The following is a 16,217-nucleotide window of genomic DNA, read 5'->3' as shown; positions in this document are numbered from 1 at the left end:
CATTGCGTTTTAGGTAAAACACATTTTTTAGGCGTTTTCAGTCCATTGCGTTTTAGAATGAGTCATTTTTAAGTTTTTTCTGGCCATTGCGTTTTACATATAAGACATTTCTTTGTGTTTTTGGTGCATTGCGTTTTAGGTAAAACACTTTTTTATGTGTTTTCAGTCCATTGCGTTTTAGAAAACAGACATTTTAAGTGTTTTCTGGCCATTGCGTTTTACAAATAAGACATTTCTTTGTGTTTTTGGTGCATTGCGTTTTAGGTAAAACACATTTTTATGTGTTTTCTGGCCATTGCGTTTTACAAATAAGACATTTCTGTGTGTTTTCTGGCCATTGCGTTTTACAAATAAGTCATTTCTTTGTGTTTTTGGTGCATTGCGTTTTAGAAAAATGTCATTTTTTAGGTTTTTTTTTTTTCATTGCGTTTTACGTAACTGGTGGTTTTTCTATTGCGTTTTACGCAACTGGGTTTTAAATTTTTTTTTTAAAATATAGCAATAGTATACTCGTTTTAAAGATAAAAAAACGCTCGTTTTTTTGGTGCAATTTTTATAAAAAAATTAATGTCGTATGAAAGAGTTATTAACGTTTAAAAAATGGGGGGAATTGGAGGAGAGATAAACTATTGGCTTGGATTGACTAGAATGCCCTTGAACAAACTCACGCGCCTCTTTTCTTCCTTTCAATTTCCCTGATTTAATCTTAGCCCTTGATTAACTTAATGGATGGTCAAGATCACTTCCTAGCCTTCCTAGCCAAATAAACTTCCTATTGTATCTCCACCCTTTGTTACTAATATATAAATGGGTGATACGTAATATTCTTTGGAAACCAGTATATTACAAAGATTGAATATTAAAAAAGAGAAAATATACATTATGAACCTTTTTTATTAATTATTACACGTGTATTACAAACCCGTGTATTACACGGTTGACAATTTTTTGGAATCGTTAATTAGTTAATTATTTAAAAATGATAAATTTCTTTGATTAATTATTAAAAAGATAATTTTTTTAGTTGTAATATATGACGAACTCATTACATTGTATTACAAATAATAACATATTTCAATTAAATATATCCATTGCTTATTGTGTTATATTGATACGTTAATATTTGTGTGTAAATATTATGAATATGTAAATTAACTTTCGGATACTACACAAACCCGTGTAGTGATTTGTAACTAATTCAACTTTTTTAACATTTTTAAGTTAATTAATTAATTATTTGGAATCATTTATTAATTAATTTTATTATTATTGATAAAGATAAGTGATATTCATGTATTAATTAACTATTAAAAAAGTTCAAAAAAATATGAATAATTTTTTTAGGTTAAAGGAGAGAATAACATGTGACATTAATTGAAATCATTTATTAGAATTTAAATTTAAAAAAAAAATATATTGATAGATATAAATAAATTTTGATGTTTTATTTAGATAACGATATAATAATTAAATTTAAATAAAAAATAAGAGTTAATTACGTTTTTTCCCGTGTTTTGTCAAAAATCACTATTTCAGTCTATTAATTTGAAAATTGCCAAAACAGCCCATATGGTTTCACTTTCGTAATTATTATAGTCCACCTTCACTAACGTCATTCAGTTATTCTGTTGTGTATTGAAATGACCATAATGCCCCTATTATATTAAAATTAAAATAAATAAAGAGTTAGTTACGTTTTTCATCACTGTGGTTTGTTAAAAATAACCATTACAATCCGTTAGTTCTAAAAATTGCCAAAACAGTATCAACTCTTTATTGTTTATTTTTAGAACCAATGGACTGTAATGGCTATTTTTAACAAACCACAGAGACGAAAAACGTAACTAACTCTTTAATATAATTTTAATTTTAATAACAGGGGTATTAAGGCCATTTCAAATAAACTAACATAATAATTGGATGGCGTTAGTGTGGGTGGACTGTAAGGCTGGAGGGTATGGTTGGAGCCCTCTAGGGGCTTTATCAGGCCACGTAAGCGACACGTAGGATCCACCTCAGCCATAGGGCTTTATCATGCCCCCCTTTAAATTGCATGGTGTGGGATGGAGCCCCCTTTACACTATAGCGCCCCCTTTAACCTATCTCAGCCACCTTTTCTTCCCGTTATAGCGCCCCTCTCTCTCGTTAACATGTTGGTGACACCACCATGGCGTCCCCCCCCTAAAGATGGCGGTGTGGTTATATAGCGCCCGCGCTATAGATGGTGATGTGGCGAGGGTGGCGCTCCCACACCCTCCAGCTTAATAGTTACGAAAATGAAATCACAAGGATTGTCTTGACAATTTTTAAACCAATGGATTAAAATAGTGATTTTTGAAAAACCACAAAGACAAAAAAACGTAATTAACTCAAAAAATGAATTTTGATATACTATTTACATATTATAACATTGTACTATTTACATATTATACGTTTTGAAAAAGTTACTTATATTAAAAACTATTTATAATTAATACATAATCATTATTATTGTATGACATATTTTGGAAGCATGCAAGTTGCAACCTCATATTTTGTTTTATCGAAAAGATTGATTACTTTTTTTTGAACGGCAAACAACAAAACTTTATTCATCACCAAATTTTAACAATACAATGATTAGTAATTTTAATTTTAATAAGCAAACGAATACGAATGTTCAATAAATAAACACGTAATGGACAGGAAGGACTAAAAAGTGTCCGGGTTAAAACTCAAATCATTTTTTTTATAACGACCAATAGAATCAATCCCGAGCACTCTCGGGACACCCACTGAACCAAACGGAGTACTCCGAGAATAACCCGAGTCCACTATCAATTCCGGGGAAAACCCGGTAACCCACCCGCCCGTAGACGGTGAAATTGCCGGTAAAACCAGTTTGGCTCAAGGATCGAACCCAGATTTCTCTGGGTCTCCTATCATTGCCCACCAATGCCTCACTCAAATCATTTTAATTATACATATACCGGATATCATTAGATGAAAACCGGCCTCTTCCAGTCATATTAATTCTACAACACTCATTTCACTTCATAGTTTGGAAGGAGAGAAACCGATATGGCAAGAAACACATAGCTATTGTGTCATCGACAACCCATCCACCTCAGCATTCATTCATTCCTAAAGCATTTAATATACCAGTTAGTGCACTTTAGTCATCTTTCAACCCATTTTACCTGATTTCTTGATTGCTACATTCTTTCTATTAACTGTTATTAGTAGTATACAGGCCCAAATCAACCCATTTTCATTTGAACGGTTTTAAATTGGCATGTCACTAAAAAAATGAGTATCTCATTTTCATTTGAACGGTTTTAACGGTTTTATCATGTTTTAACATGCGAGTAGGAATGGGTTTTTTGTTTCTGGAATGCTCTCACAGACTTATCTTTTTCCAAAAACCCTTATACATACTGTTTATAATTATATAACCACAACATGCACACTGGGCTAGGCCCACGTACATTATAAACAAAACTCGGACTAGATTACAAGACAAACTTGGACATAAGACCTCTCGATAAAGTCGGACTCCATGTGCATTAAACTCGGACATGAGTCCTCATGATAAGTTCGGACTCTCTACATGAGTTTGATAAACTGGTACATTATATGAATATCTCTTGGATAAACTCGGATATTATATATTGTGAGCTTTAAACTCGGACAAGCTATAAGCTTCAACAAACTCGGAATACGCATAAAGTCTCAAACTCGGGATTCTTGTTGATTAGCAAATTCGGAAACTACTCTTTGTTATAAACTAGGTTGTTCCCACCCGCGCGTTGCGGCGGGGAACTAACCTGTTTTGCAAAGAAAGTGTGTCCATTTCAACTGATCCTGATTTAACAGTTGGTTCGTGTTGTTGGTACTATAAATTTAAGATTTAAATCATAAGATAAGTTTTTGTAATCAATGAAATATGTACCGTGAGCAATTAACCTTTATCGGCCAATTCTTCTAGCACCCCTTCATGAGTTGTTACTATCATAACCAAAGATTCTATAATGAACCAATTAAATTTTGTTGTTGTCGAGGCGTGCTTTTAGGTACTTCTTCTTAGGCTAAGCAGCTCTGCACACATTCAGTTCTCGTGGTCGTCATCTTCATCTTAGGCAAAACAACCCTGCATACATTCAGTTGTCATGGTCCTCATCTTCATCTTCTTATCAGTACTTGCAAGAACAATCCCCAGTTAAACCTTCAACATAAGCTGCAGTGTAACAAAGTAATTTATTGTGGCAACAACAAAAAAAAAAGATAAATCATATTTATTAACCCGTCATCCTCATGGGGCCATTTCTTTCAAGTCTTTTCATGTGAAACCCCATTTGGGAGTCCCTTCAAAAACAAAAATAAACGCTAACATTGACGAACATAAAATAAACATGTTACCATGGCCCACTTGATTAATGTACCACTGATATTTATAAAGCCTTCATCATCAAGAGATGTGATAGTTTATGTGTATTTTTGTGTCCTCGAAGTAGAGGTTAGAGCTGGGACAAGTTTTGAAAAAAGAATTTGTAATAAATTTTTGTAACAACCCATATAAATAACTCCAGCCGTGGCAAACAACTAAAGGTTGCCTGCCTACATACATGTTTAAATTCAGAAATGACAAAATCCTTGTTGATCTAGGCTCAAGCTCACGCACGGGCATGTTTAAGCTCAGTTGGAATCGAGAACAATCTCAAGTAACTCGATTGCAACTCTGCTCGTTTACAAATCTATTTATCATACGTTTACAACACAAAACATGATCAACCAGTCGAAAATGTTTGAAAAACAAATCGATTAAAGCAACATTAAATTAAGATCAAGAGAACTTACCTGGAACCATGTTTAGCAACATTCAGGAATATTTGCTTGGCTGCAACTTTTGCCTGCTTTTCGTTTGTGATCTCAATAGTTATCCCCTCATCGGCTTTCTTTAGATTTGGAAAATTTACCAGTTGTACCAGCCATGGGAGTGCTGGTGTTGGTTCTTGGAGTACCAACAAATAAACCTTCCACTTTTCTTGAATATATTCGCCTTCAGATCGGGCTGGAAATTGCCCCCGCGTTCTGTAGCTTATGAACCTCTTCAATCGCTCTATCCTCCTCTTCGCGTTCTTGTTAAGGCTCAATAAACGGTGATCCCGTAAGTGTCCCAATCACATACTGGTTGAATGACACTTTCACCAGCAATGTTTTAAACAACCAAACAATTTTACCAACCAAAAGAGACACCCAAATCTTTGTCACATATGGCAAAACATTTTTCCCAGCTTTCATCTGTTCGACTTTCCAATCAAATATACATTGCCAAACAATCAAAACCAAAAACAATTCAGGACCGCTTAGCGCAACCCGTAGACAACATACTGAACCTATTTTCGCAGGCTGCAAGTCGAGGACCATATATGCAAAATGACATAATTACAATTAAAAAAGTTATTAATCTATTAAAATGTTGAATGTATAGAATAACTTTGTACAAGTAGTGAAGGCGTTAAAACTGTGAATCTATAAAGAGGTCTTGGGCCATTTTAGTAACTCATTCAAAAATATGTATTCCAAACACAATAATGCAAAACAGAAACACTGACATGAAAATATTAACATTATGGATTATTACTTCTTTGGTCTGTTTGTAGAAAAAGGGTGTGTTTTGTTGATTATATTTAATCAACTCCTATAATAGATAAGGGTTAATGGAAAATAATAATATAAATTAAAAACTTCGGGTATATGACCGGGTATATAGTTCGCGTATGCATAAAGATTATCAAAAGGGAATACGATGTTTACCTTCATCAAAGGTGAACTGAACGCTGAGTTGTGATGAAGACGATACTGAATATCGATCTAGTTAGTGTTCGTCTAATTCAGGAGATTGATTTAGGGTCAAGGACGGCATGTGCATGGCTGCAAAAGAGATGATATAATTATCACATGAGTTCTGAAAATTTTCTTTGCTGAACAACCGTTGCAGATTGCCCAAGATTGATCACTCTAGCATAATACCCGAATGCTCATTTGAATTTTATGCAATTAATTGTGTAGACTACCCCCGTAAAGCTAATTGTTTATCAAAAACATATCTCACAATGTCAATTTTCCATGATTTATGTTCATGTGGAATATCAAATTTGTGTACGATATAACAGAAACAGATCACAATAAAAGCCTTGGTGATAAATAATTTTCTAAGTTGGTTACTTATGTCACACACGAAATTTATAGGCGAAATAAAAATTTACTAAGTTATGCGTAATACCTTCGGATCCCCGACCTGAATCTCAAACAGAACATTTAGGTAAAGAGGGCTGACCTGAACTTTGCATGTGCTTCGTCGGAGGGTTGACCGTCGCAACCCAGGCTCACTGGAGGTGTGTATCTAACCATGGTTGTTTCTATTTTGACTGGAAAACTGACATTCAAGCATGGGGGTGCTCGTCGGAGTACCAACAGAGTCATCGGAACACTAATCCCCACTGTCCTCGCCGCCGTGTTGAACCAAATCCCCTTCGCCAGGTCTCACACTCGTTGCTCAGATCACCACCTCACTGTACACTTGTTGCTCAGATCACCACCTCACTGTACACTTGTAACGCTAAAAACGTTTAAACCCCGTCGTCTCTCCTCCGATCTCTCTCCTCCGGCCGTCGTTTGTCTTCCTTCCTTCTCTTCTCCGATCTCTCTCCTCCGGCTGTCGTTTGCATCTTTCTCTCGCTCTAAGGCGGTGGGGTCCTCCGATCTCTCTCCTCCGGCCGTCGTTTGCATCTTTCTCAGGCAGTGGAGTCCTCCCTGCACCAACATCTATCTCTCTCTATTGCATGTGTGAGATGAAGGAAAGATAGCAGGAGGTGAAAATTGAAAGGGTATTAAAACCCTAAAATGCCCTGCGTTACTGTTCAATGCGTTTGATTTTTAATATGTGTATAATTCTGGATCTCCTCTTTGTTAACCTCGGAATCTAAGTCTTCAATATTATCCAAGTTTTGACGATATATCCAAAGACCATAATCGAAGCTGTTGTCACATAACATGCATCAACAGTTGGGAAGATGAAGCCGTGTGCCTAAAGATGCACTGGCGAACCCTAACTTCACCACAGCTTTTCCCACTGCAAAAGATAAGCAACAAGTGGCGAGACCTCTTGTTCAAAGAAGGTACGTGTTTAATAACAATGCTATTGCGTCTGTTCCCTGCAGGCTAAAGCCTCTAATAAGGCAACACCTGGCCCAACTCGCAATGACAAGCTTTCTCTGGAAACACTTGACAGAAGCCTCTGGAACCATATCATTTACTCCTGTTGCAATTCTTGCAGTAAACTTATGAAACCACCCTTGTCTAGAAATTGTTACAGAAACTTCAGTTTCTTCGCAGGTGGTTCATTTTATTTCTCATATGATGGGGAAACAAAGCCTGAGATGAGCCACTTGGCACATGAATTAAATCTAAACCAACCCTCCATCATCCGAATTCGAGGTGGCAGATCCTTCCCCATCCCCAACCGATCGATCTCTCGCCAGTCAGTCATCACTACCCTTAGCCATGATAACCACCCTTGTTCACCTTTTGGGCACTCCAACCCAACAACAATTGATAAGATTAACCTTCATGTCACCACATCCTCTACTCGCTAGCCCCTTACGCATAATCCACATTGGCACACCACTACGCAGGATAAATACAATGCTCTTATTAAAAATGAGACGTGGATTCTCGTCTCTAGACCCCATGTAACGTGGTTGTATACACACAAACTCAATGCTGATGAGTCTTTAGCTCCGCATAAATTCCATGTTCAAAAACATCAAAATTGTTTTAACTTGAAACTTTCATTGGGGGTAAATTCAATCGTGTTGGTCATTTTTCTAAATGATTTTGTTTAAGAAATAAAACTAGAGTCAAATTTAGAACATATCTTATAATACCCAAATATATCTATCACTTCTGAACTAAGACCCATGACCTACTCAATGCCCAACATTATAAGAAATCAACTTGTAAACTCACAAAAATATTTCTTTCATCATCATCATACACTTTTTTATCGAAACCATGCCCCCATGTGTAGATTAGCTCACCCAGTTTTTGTTACAGATTTCTTGTGGGTGATTATTATTACTACAAAACGGGCTATGATACGGGTCAAAAAATCATTAATAGCAAGACTGGCATCCCCATGGGCCACCGCATCATCGGGCTCTGGCATGAATAGAGAAGCCATGGAAGCCTGCACATTGAAAACCAAAACCCAACCATTTAAAGCACTTCTCATCAAAATTCAGCTGATGTGTATATTATTATTACTTATTACGGATAATGTAACTATTTATAGAATTCAAAAAGTGTGGCCCATTTGTCTAAAGTTACCCATTTTGACCCGTTACCCCACCAAGTTGACCAGCATATTTCATGACTACAAAATGGATGAGCATTCATGATCAGAATATACATACCTTGGCATCAGGCATCATCTCGCCAGAATTATCAGTAGCAAGACATGCACCATGAGCCTTCAACCATTCGCCAGAATTATCAGTAGAATTCAACCCGTTACCCCTTTTCTCTTCCTGGTAGGCAAAAGGCTTACAGTAGTAGGATCGGGGGCAGAAGTGAGGCGCAACGCTTCTCAATTTCTTGGCACGTTCCTTTAACAGTAAGAGAATCCCAATCGATATCTTCAACTGCCCTGCTGGCGGTACCCTCATCGAAACGGTTACTATTTGCCAACAGAGGCATTTGCACTTCTAGTATACAAATTTCTACCCGCGTTTTTGGTTTTTGCAAGATTAGATGCTGCTCGGTTGCCATGATTCTTTTCAAAACGCTTTGAACGACTTTCACGTCGTGTTATTTCCTCTGGTGAATTTGCAAGTGTGATTGCACCAGCATAATATGCAGTAAGGCTTTGTTCTGTATCACTATCACTTGATGAGTCTCCATTATTCGATCCGATCGTCCATCGCCAATATGTTGCCATTTAGCCGGCCTAAAAACGGATTTACTCGTTTCTTTCTGGTTTGATAAATGGAACTTAAGGTTTCTAAATTTATTCTCCTTGTTTTCAGTATTATGAATAGGCCCACCGTATTTGACATTATTCGGAGTAAAAGACAGTTGTTTCTCCTCAGGTACTAGCCTTTGTAATAACCTGAAATAATCAAATATATAAGTAAGTGCCCATAGTAACATCAAAAGCACCAACACAAAGAATCAAACAATTTTATCGATGCTTACCTCCTTGACGATATCTTGGCAAGCTGCCATCTGTCTATTAATAGATATAAATTTTAAAGATCAAATATAAAAAGTAACCCAAATGAACCTCATATCAATTTATCAACTACTTGCTGCTGAATTTATAATAAAAAATACTAAAAATTCTTAATAAAAAAACATGAATATTATAAACTCAAAATGTTTTATTTTTAGAGAAAATTTCATTTTTTGTCCTTTATGTTTACACTGAATTTTGAAACGTGCCCTTTAAAAGTTTTAGTTTCAATTTATGTCCAAAAAACACATGTTTTATATCACTTTATGTCCTTTACACCAAACTGAGTTAATTTACTCAGTTAGGTTTATTTAATGCAAGGATATTATTGGTATTTCCTATTAGTTATTTTGTTTTTAAAAATAATTCAATACAATTAAATGAAGTACAAGAGTGAGTAACCTACCTACCAAGTAAATCACATTATCAGAATCATAAGATCGACTTGAACATTTGTTCCACTTTGATGGGCAAACTACTACTGCAAGACAATACTGATCATCTTCCTCAATGAACCCTAATTTCAAAACACCATTAACCAGATCTCCATTGCTCCTATTCATCATCTCCGTTAACTGCCTTATTCTCCTCTTCTACACCTTCGCCTCTTCTCCCCCAAATCAACTCATTCCAAACCCTAACCCTAACCCTATCATTCACTATCCATTCGTCAATTCACTGTTTGCTGGAAAATCGTGAGGGAAGACTTTTACGAAACAAGTTTACAGATCGGAAATCAAAAAAAGAAAGGGCGGTTGTTCTTACCGGAGACATCACAGCTGCCGTTGTTTGCCGGAAAATCGTCGCCTATCTCTCTCTCTCTCTCTCCGACACCTATCTTCGCCGTCTCTCCCCTATCGGTTTCAGATGTGTGTGGAAGATGGTGGAAGGAGAAAAGGTGTTAGGTGAGTGTGGTCTGCTGGGCCCACCTTTAATTGTTTTTATTTATTTTTAAAAACAAAATAACTAATATGAAATACCAATAATACCCTTGCATTAAATAAAACTAACTGAGTAATTTAACTCAGTTTAGTGTAAAGGACTTAAAGTGATATAAAATATGTGATTTAAGGACATAAATTGAAACTAAAACTTTTAAAGGGCACGTTTCAAAATTCAGTGTAAACATAAAGGACAAAAAGTGAAATTTACTCTTATTTTTATGATAATACATCCGTTGACTTTTTGCAGTCAAACAACATTCGACCTACTTATTTCTCTCTTAACAAGTGCACACATCAAATTGATACAAGTAGACTTCTTCACAGCCATACCCGTCTCTGATACTTCTACAAAAACTCTCATCGCATCCCTATATTTACCTTCACTGCAAAGCTTGTCAATATTTTCCGAATAAGCCCCTGAACTTGCATCTATTTCCTCTTTAACTCCTAACGCATTCGCATCGTCAAACACATCCCCCCATTCGATCATCTTTGACATCAGATCCTCCGCCTCTTGATGCTTTCCGCCATCTGTAAGCACACCAAGAACCGCATTATACGTATATTTATCGGGCCCTAAGTTCTTCTTCTTCATTTCAGTAACGAGGCCCATTGCATCTTCAAATCTCCCAACTTTACACAAACACGATACCAGCGTGTTGTAGGTTACTGCGTCGACGTTTTTCCCGTTCGAAACCCACGTGTTGAACAGAGTAAACGCCTTCTCCACCAACCCTTTACTACAAAGCCCTTGAAGAAGAATGTTACATGTATAAATATCGGGTTTGAAATCGTTCTTAACCATGTCGTTATGAAACTGAAACGCTTTTTCAACATCTCCCTCCCAACAATACCCGAGAATAACTGTATTGTACGTTGTTTCGTCGGGTGATAACCCGTTTTCTAGAAGCTCATTCAACTTCATAATCGCTTGATCGGTTTTACCTGACTTGCACAGCCCTCCAATAATCGAGTTATAAGTAATAATACTGGGAACAATCTCTCTTTCTTTCATTTCATCCCAAAGTTTTAACGCGTCATCAGCATTCCCGTTCTTAAAATACGCGACTATTAACGTTCCATAGCTTACTTCATCAATGATATAACCTCGGTTTTTACAATCTTGAACTAATCTATACGCTTCATCTAGCTTCTTCTCTACACATAACGTGTGCAGAACAGTATTAACAGTAAAAGCATCCATCTTCAAACCTCTCCCGATCATATCTTTCATAATCTTTAACGCTTCTCTTAAATCACCCGCTTTGCAATAACCATTAATCAAAGTATTATAGGTCACACTATCGGGAACAAATCCACTACCCTCCATATGCTCAACCGTTTGGCTAGCTGTATCCATATCCCCTTCTTTACAATACCACTTAACCAATATATTATACGTAACCTCATTCCTATCAACCCCTCTTTCACTCATCAGATCAAGAATCTTAACCGCCTCAGAACCATCTTTCCACTTAAAACATCCGTCAATCAACGTGTTATACGTAACCACATCAGGCAACAACTTCAACTTCTCCATCTTCCCAACAACTCTAACCGCTTCGTCAACATCCCCCTCGTCACAAAGCCCGCTAATCAACGTGTTGTAAGTCCAAACATCCGGCAAGTAATTACTTTCCGTCATTAGTTCAAGCACACGAGTCGCTTCATTCAAGCACCCTTTCCGCATACAATACCCGTGAATCAAAGTATTATAAGTGTTCCGATTCGGAAACAACCCGTAACCCTTCATTTCCAACAAAACTTCCCTAACTTCACCCAACCGCCCCTTCTTACACAAAGCGTTTAACAAAGTGTTGTAAGTAACATTATCAGGCACACAATCAAAGTCCCTCATTTTATGAATGAAGCCCCTAGCTTCACTAAACTTATTCTCTAAACAATAACCATTTATGATAATATTAAACATATTAACATTAGGAACAACTCCTAGCTTAATAGCATCATTAACCACTTGTCTAGAATACAAAAGTGAGTGAGAAGATGAGTGTTTTACCAGTGAATTAATCAAAGTGTTGCAGGTAATCAACTTAGGGCAAATTCTGAGCCTTTTCATCCTTCTAAACACAATCATAGCAAAACTAGGGTTTCCTGTTTGCACATAAGCACCAATTGCAGTGTCGTAGAGAGCTTTGGAATGACGTGGCATGTCACGGGCGGGGTGGAGGATGCGGCGGAGGAGAAGGCGGCGCGTGTCGGCGGCGATGAAATCGACGAGGAGAGTTTTGGCATCGGAGTATTTGTTGTGGGCGAATAGTGTTTGGAGGAGGGTGAAGAAGGAGGGGAGAGTGGTGGGAGATCCGATGGAGAAACTTGGGGCGTGAATTAGGGAGAAATTGAAGAAATGAAGAAGAATTTGGGGGTGTGATTTGAGGGTTTTGGATTGGATGATTGAGTGGATGACTGTTGGGGTTAGATAAGGGATGAATTGGGAGATTGAAGAGGTGGTGGGATTATTAGTGGTATTGGAGAGGATTAGGGTTAGGGTTTCGGTTAGTGAATATGGAGTTGCAGGTGGTGTGTTTGGAGGAGACGATGATGATGTGTTATTATTCATCATCACTGTCTTTTGTTGGAGATTATTTGGGGTATTAGTCGACTACCATTACTCATGTGGGAGGCTTCAGGCTACGGCGAGCATAGGGGTGTATGGGTCAATTTGGTTCGATTTTTATTACTAACTAGATTTAGTTATAGTTAATCGGTTATGAAGTTTGTTACGAGGATCAAGCAAGAGCTTATATTCCTTCGTTGCTCCGCTTTTTTAGCACTATAGAGTACACTTGATCTTCGAAAGTTTCGTAAATGTTAGGTTTAAAAAGGAACAAAGGGCTATTAAAGGGTTGATCTAAATGCACCTCTATATAATTGGTGACTTTTAATTTGTATAAAGCGCATGTCATCAAACTGTATATTGGACATATCTTCCTATATAATAAAGGAAAAGTTGATAGGCCACGTGTCCTCATATCCAGCCCCCACCCTAATTTGATCCTAGGTGTGAATTCCTCACAATTTTGATTTAAAAAAACTCAAACAAAAACATACGCATAAAGGGCTGGATAGAAAGTCAACCATAAAGACAAAATATCTGTTTCATCTTCTTCTTCTTCTTACTGCAGGTATCAGTTTCTCTCTTACTGCAGGTATCAGAGCTTCAATCCTCACACGCGCTCCACCATTCTTTCCCTTTCATCTTCTTCTTCCTTCCTTCCCTCTTTATCCCTCTGTATTAATTCCACATCGAGCTAGGTTTCAAAAACCCCAAAACAACACTTCTGAATCTCACTTTCTGATTGAAACACATATCGCACTCACATCTTTGCATAAAAATCCAATTCCTATTCAAGAAACACAAATCTCTCACAAGAAACACAGATCCTACGGTTGTGGTTGTTTTTTAAACCTAATCTTACGGTGTAGATCAGCATTCACATGGATTCGTGTTTGAATTTTGGTTCATCTTCTGTATATTTAACCTGTGATGGAGTATATAAAGCCATTCCATATCATACTCTCTCTCCGTTGTGCATCTAGTTTTGTTTTCTGGTAAGTTATTGGTTTTCTGTATTTATATAGATTATTGAATTTTTTGTAGTTTATGAAGTTAATTAGTGAAGTGTATGTACAGGGTGTTAGCTATTGAAGGAAGGTTTGCTATTGTTTTAACAAATCAGGTTCGTGAATGTCACCTTTCACTTTAATTTTGCTTGAATTTGAATTTGTATGTTTGCTTCCTTCGAAATTAGGGAAAATTTGTTGTTTCAACTCACTGTTTTATAGATTCTTCTTATCTAATAACATTAGATCTCATACGTGTTGTATGGTACGATTAGATCTGTTCATGTTGTTAATTGCATAAATTGGCATTTTTATTCAATTATTGATCGGTTTTTGGTGAAGGTAGAATTTTGGTGTTTGATTGAGATTGTTTACTCTTCGATGTGCTGTTTATATGATATGTTTTAGATTAGGTTATGATGTATGAAGATTTGTGTAATTATGTTCATTTATACATGCGTTTAATCCTACCTGGAATGGATATGTTGCAAGAATGGCAGGCAGTTTAGAAGAAGCACCTAAAGTTGCATAATCAATTGTAGTCTGCAAGAAAAATTATAGAAAAAATCAGTAAAAAAGGTACCAAATATACGTTTTTAAATAGGTTTGAAGCTTGAAAAATGATTCACTGGAATACCAATAAATTAGAACTTTTAGCAATAGAGGAGTTTTTTTTTTATGCCTTAAATCAATTAGGGTTCCCCTTGACGTTTTTTCTAGAACCGCCATTGGAAGAAGATGCAAAACTCAAGAACCTCATTGAAAACTATGCTACTAGATGTATCTGGATTGTTCTCCCTCATAAGGCTGGTAATTTTGTTTTTAAGTTTTAAATACGAAATAGAAAATAACTATGTTTAGTTTGATTATAATTCAAATATATTGAAGTCTCTAATAATGAGGCTTAAATAATAGCAGGACACATTTGTTCCTCCACATGTATGGTTTGGTCATTGTGAACAAGAGAAGGATTCCACATAGAAAATGATTCAAACACGTTTTTTTCGTATGGGTCAAAACGGAAAATAGTTCATGTGTACACTTTTCTTAATGTTTAATGTGTTAATCCGTTCATTATAATTGAGTAGAAATATTACAATAACAATTTAAAGAAGTATACTTTGGATGACTCACAAATAACAATATGTTTGACACGTTTCTCTTTTAGCCCGGTTTTTATATCTGACTCACATTGTGTCGTTCGCAACTTAATTCCTCGAATTTTTCACATCTGATTTGCAGTCTTACCATGCACTATTTTTGGGGTATAAATCTATTTTTTCTCTTATGTGGAGGATGCCCTCATGATGCGGCAAGTTACATACATAGAGTAGGCCGCACAGGCCGTTATGATTGTGTAGGGCAGTCGGTCTTATTTCTCTTGCATACTGAGATGAAAATGCTTGAGAGATTACAAAAGAAAAAGATACCCGTTCAATTTGACAAGGTAATAATAATATTAATAATCAATATAATTTCTATTATTTTACATTATATATTTGTGTTGGCACTTGAGATATTGTTGTAATTTTAGCGTTGCAATTTTAATTTTCTGTATCCAAACACACAACACACGAATGCAATCTGGTCCTACCATATTAGCTGCTCTGCTAGCAAAGTACACAAACTTGCAGCCTTTCTCCCAACATGCCTTCAATATATGAAGATGTTCATTTGACAATAACATATGTATTAGATTGATTCATTTATGGGTAAACGGGTCGCTCCTGGTTGTGTTGATTATATCATTAAACATGGGTCAAAAAATAAAGAACCCTAATCATGTTTATTCAATCATAACGTAAATATAGATGCCAAGTTAAAGATACTTACTTGTAGAGATGATTATCTTTGATGATAAAGATGAGGTCATAATTCCCGTTATGGTACCTTGTGTTGATGGATCACACTAGAGAGTTTTCTTGGTGTTCTTAAGGAGTTTTGCATACCTTTTTTTTTATCAATACCAATGATCAATATATAATGATCATAAGTGATGGTAGGTTATGAAAAACTCTATACATTCTCTTATTAAAAGGTACCTAAAGGGAAATCTTAATTGTCCCCTTAAACTATTTAATATTTACAATTACTACCATCAAGTAATTGTCGGAGACTAGTTATGTCATATTGGTAACGTTACTCAAATGATCCGAAAGGCCACATCAACGGGTTATTTCTAACATTCTCCCACTTGGCCGAGTGATCATTTGTGATAAGGATAAATAAGTTTGGCCAAGTTATCATTTGTAACGAAGTTTAATGCAACACCTCTCGAACTGTTACTGTTCGAGGAAACAAGGTAGCTAACTTTTCACAGTAAGTCTTCAATATATATGGAGTTCATAAGTTTATGAGTCCACTAATAAGTTTTCAACAACATTTAGTGACAATTACGTTGTTAATTAACAACACAT

At 36.2% G+C, this 16,217-nt stretch overlaps 1 protein-coding gene across 6 annotated transcripts; it reads right to left on the bottom strand.

Moving 5' to 3' along the window:
* Positions 1 to 3,706: 3,706 nt before the first annotated feature.
* LOC110877674 (pentatricopeptide repeat-containing protein At2g16880) lies at positions 3,707 to 12,837 on the bottom strand. Of its 6 annotated transcripts, none has more exons than XM_035976859.1 (7): positions 10,040 to 12,837; positions 9,681 to 9,959; positions 8,457 to 9,151; positions 6,320 to 8,230; positions 5,797 to 5,913; positions 4,837 to 5,388; positions 3,707 to 4,216 (listed from the first exon to the last, which is right to left on the bottom strand). In XM_035976859.1, the coding sequence occupies exon 1, from the start codon at positions 12,797 to 12,799 to the stop codon at positions 10,466 to 10,468; it is 2,334 nt and encodes a 777-aa protein (XP_035832752.1). In that variant the 5' UTR covers positions 12,800 to 12,837; the 3' UTR covers positions 3,707 to 4,216; positions 4,837 to 5,388; positions 5,797 to 5,913; positions 6,320 to 8,230; positions 8,457 to 9,151; positions 9,681 to 9,959; positions 10,040 to 10,465. The 6 variants fall into 6 exon arrangements, with proteins under 6 accessions (XP_035832752.1, XP_035832753.1, XP_021981536.1 ...); XM_035976860.1 differs by having other exon boundaries at positions 9,681 to 9,923; XM_022125844.2 differs by having other exon boundaries at positions 9,681 to 12,837.
* Positions 12,838 to 16,217: the final 3,380 nt, after the last annotated feature.

This window comes from Helianthus annuus, chromosome 9 (genome assembly GCF_002127325.2).
Source record: "Helianthus annuus cultivar XRQ/B chromosome 9, HanXRQr2.0-SUNRISE, whole genome shotgun sequence".
In the NCBI taxonomy this organism is placed as follows: domain Eukaryota; kingdom Viridiplantae; phylum Streptophyta; class Magnoliopsida; order Asterales; family Asteraceae; genus Helianthus; species Helianthus annuus.
The sequence above is the reverse complement of the archived record's forward strand: the minus strand, read 5'-3'. Positions and strand labels throughout refer to the sequence as shown.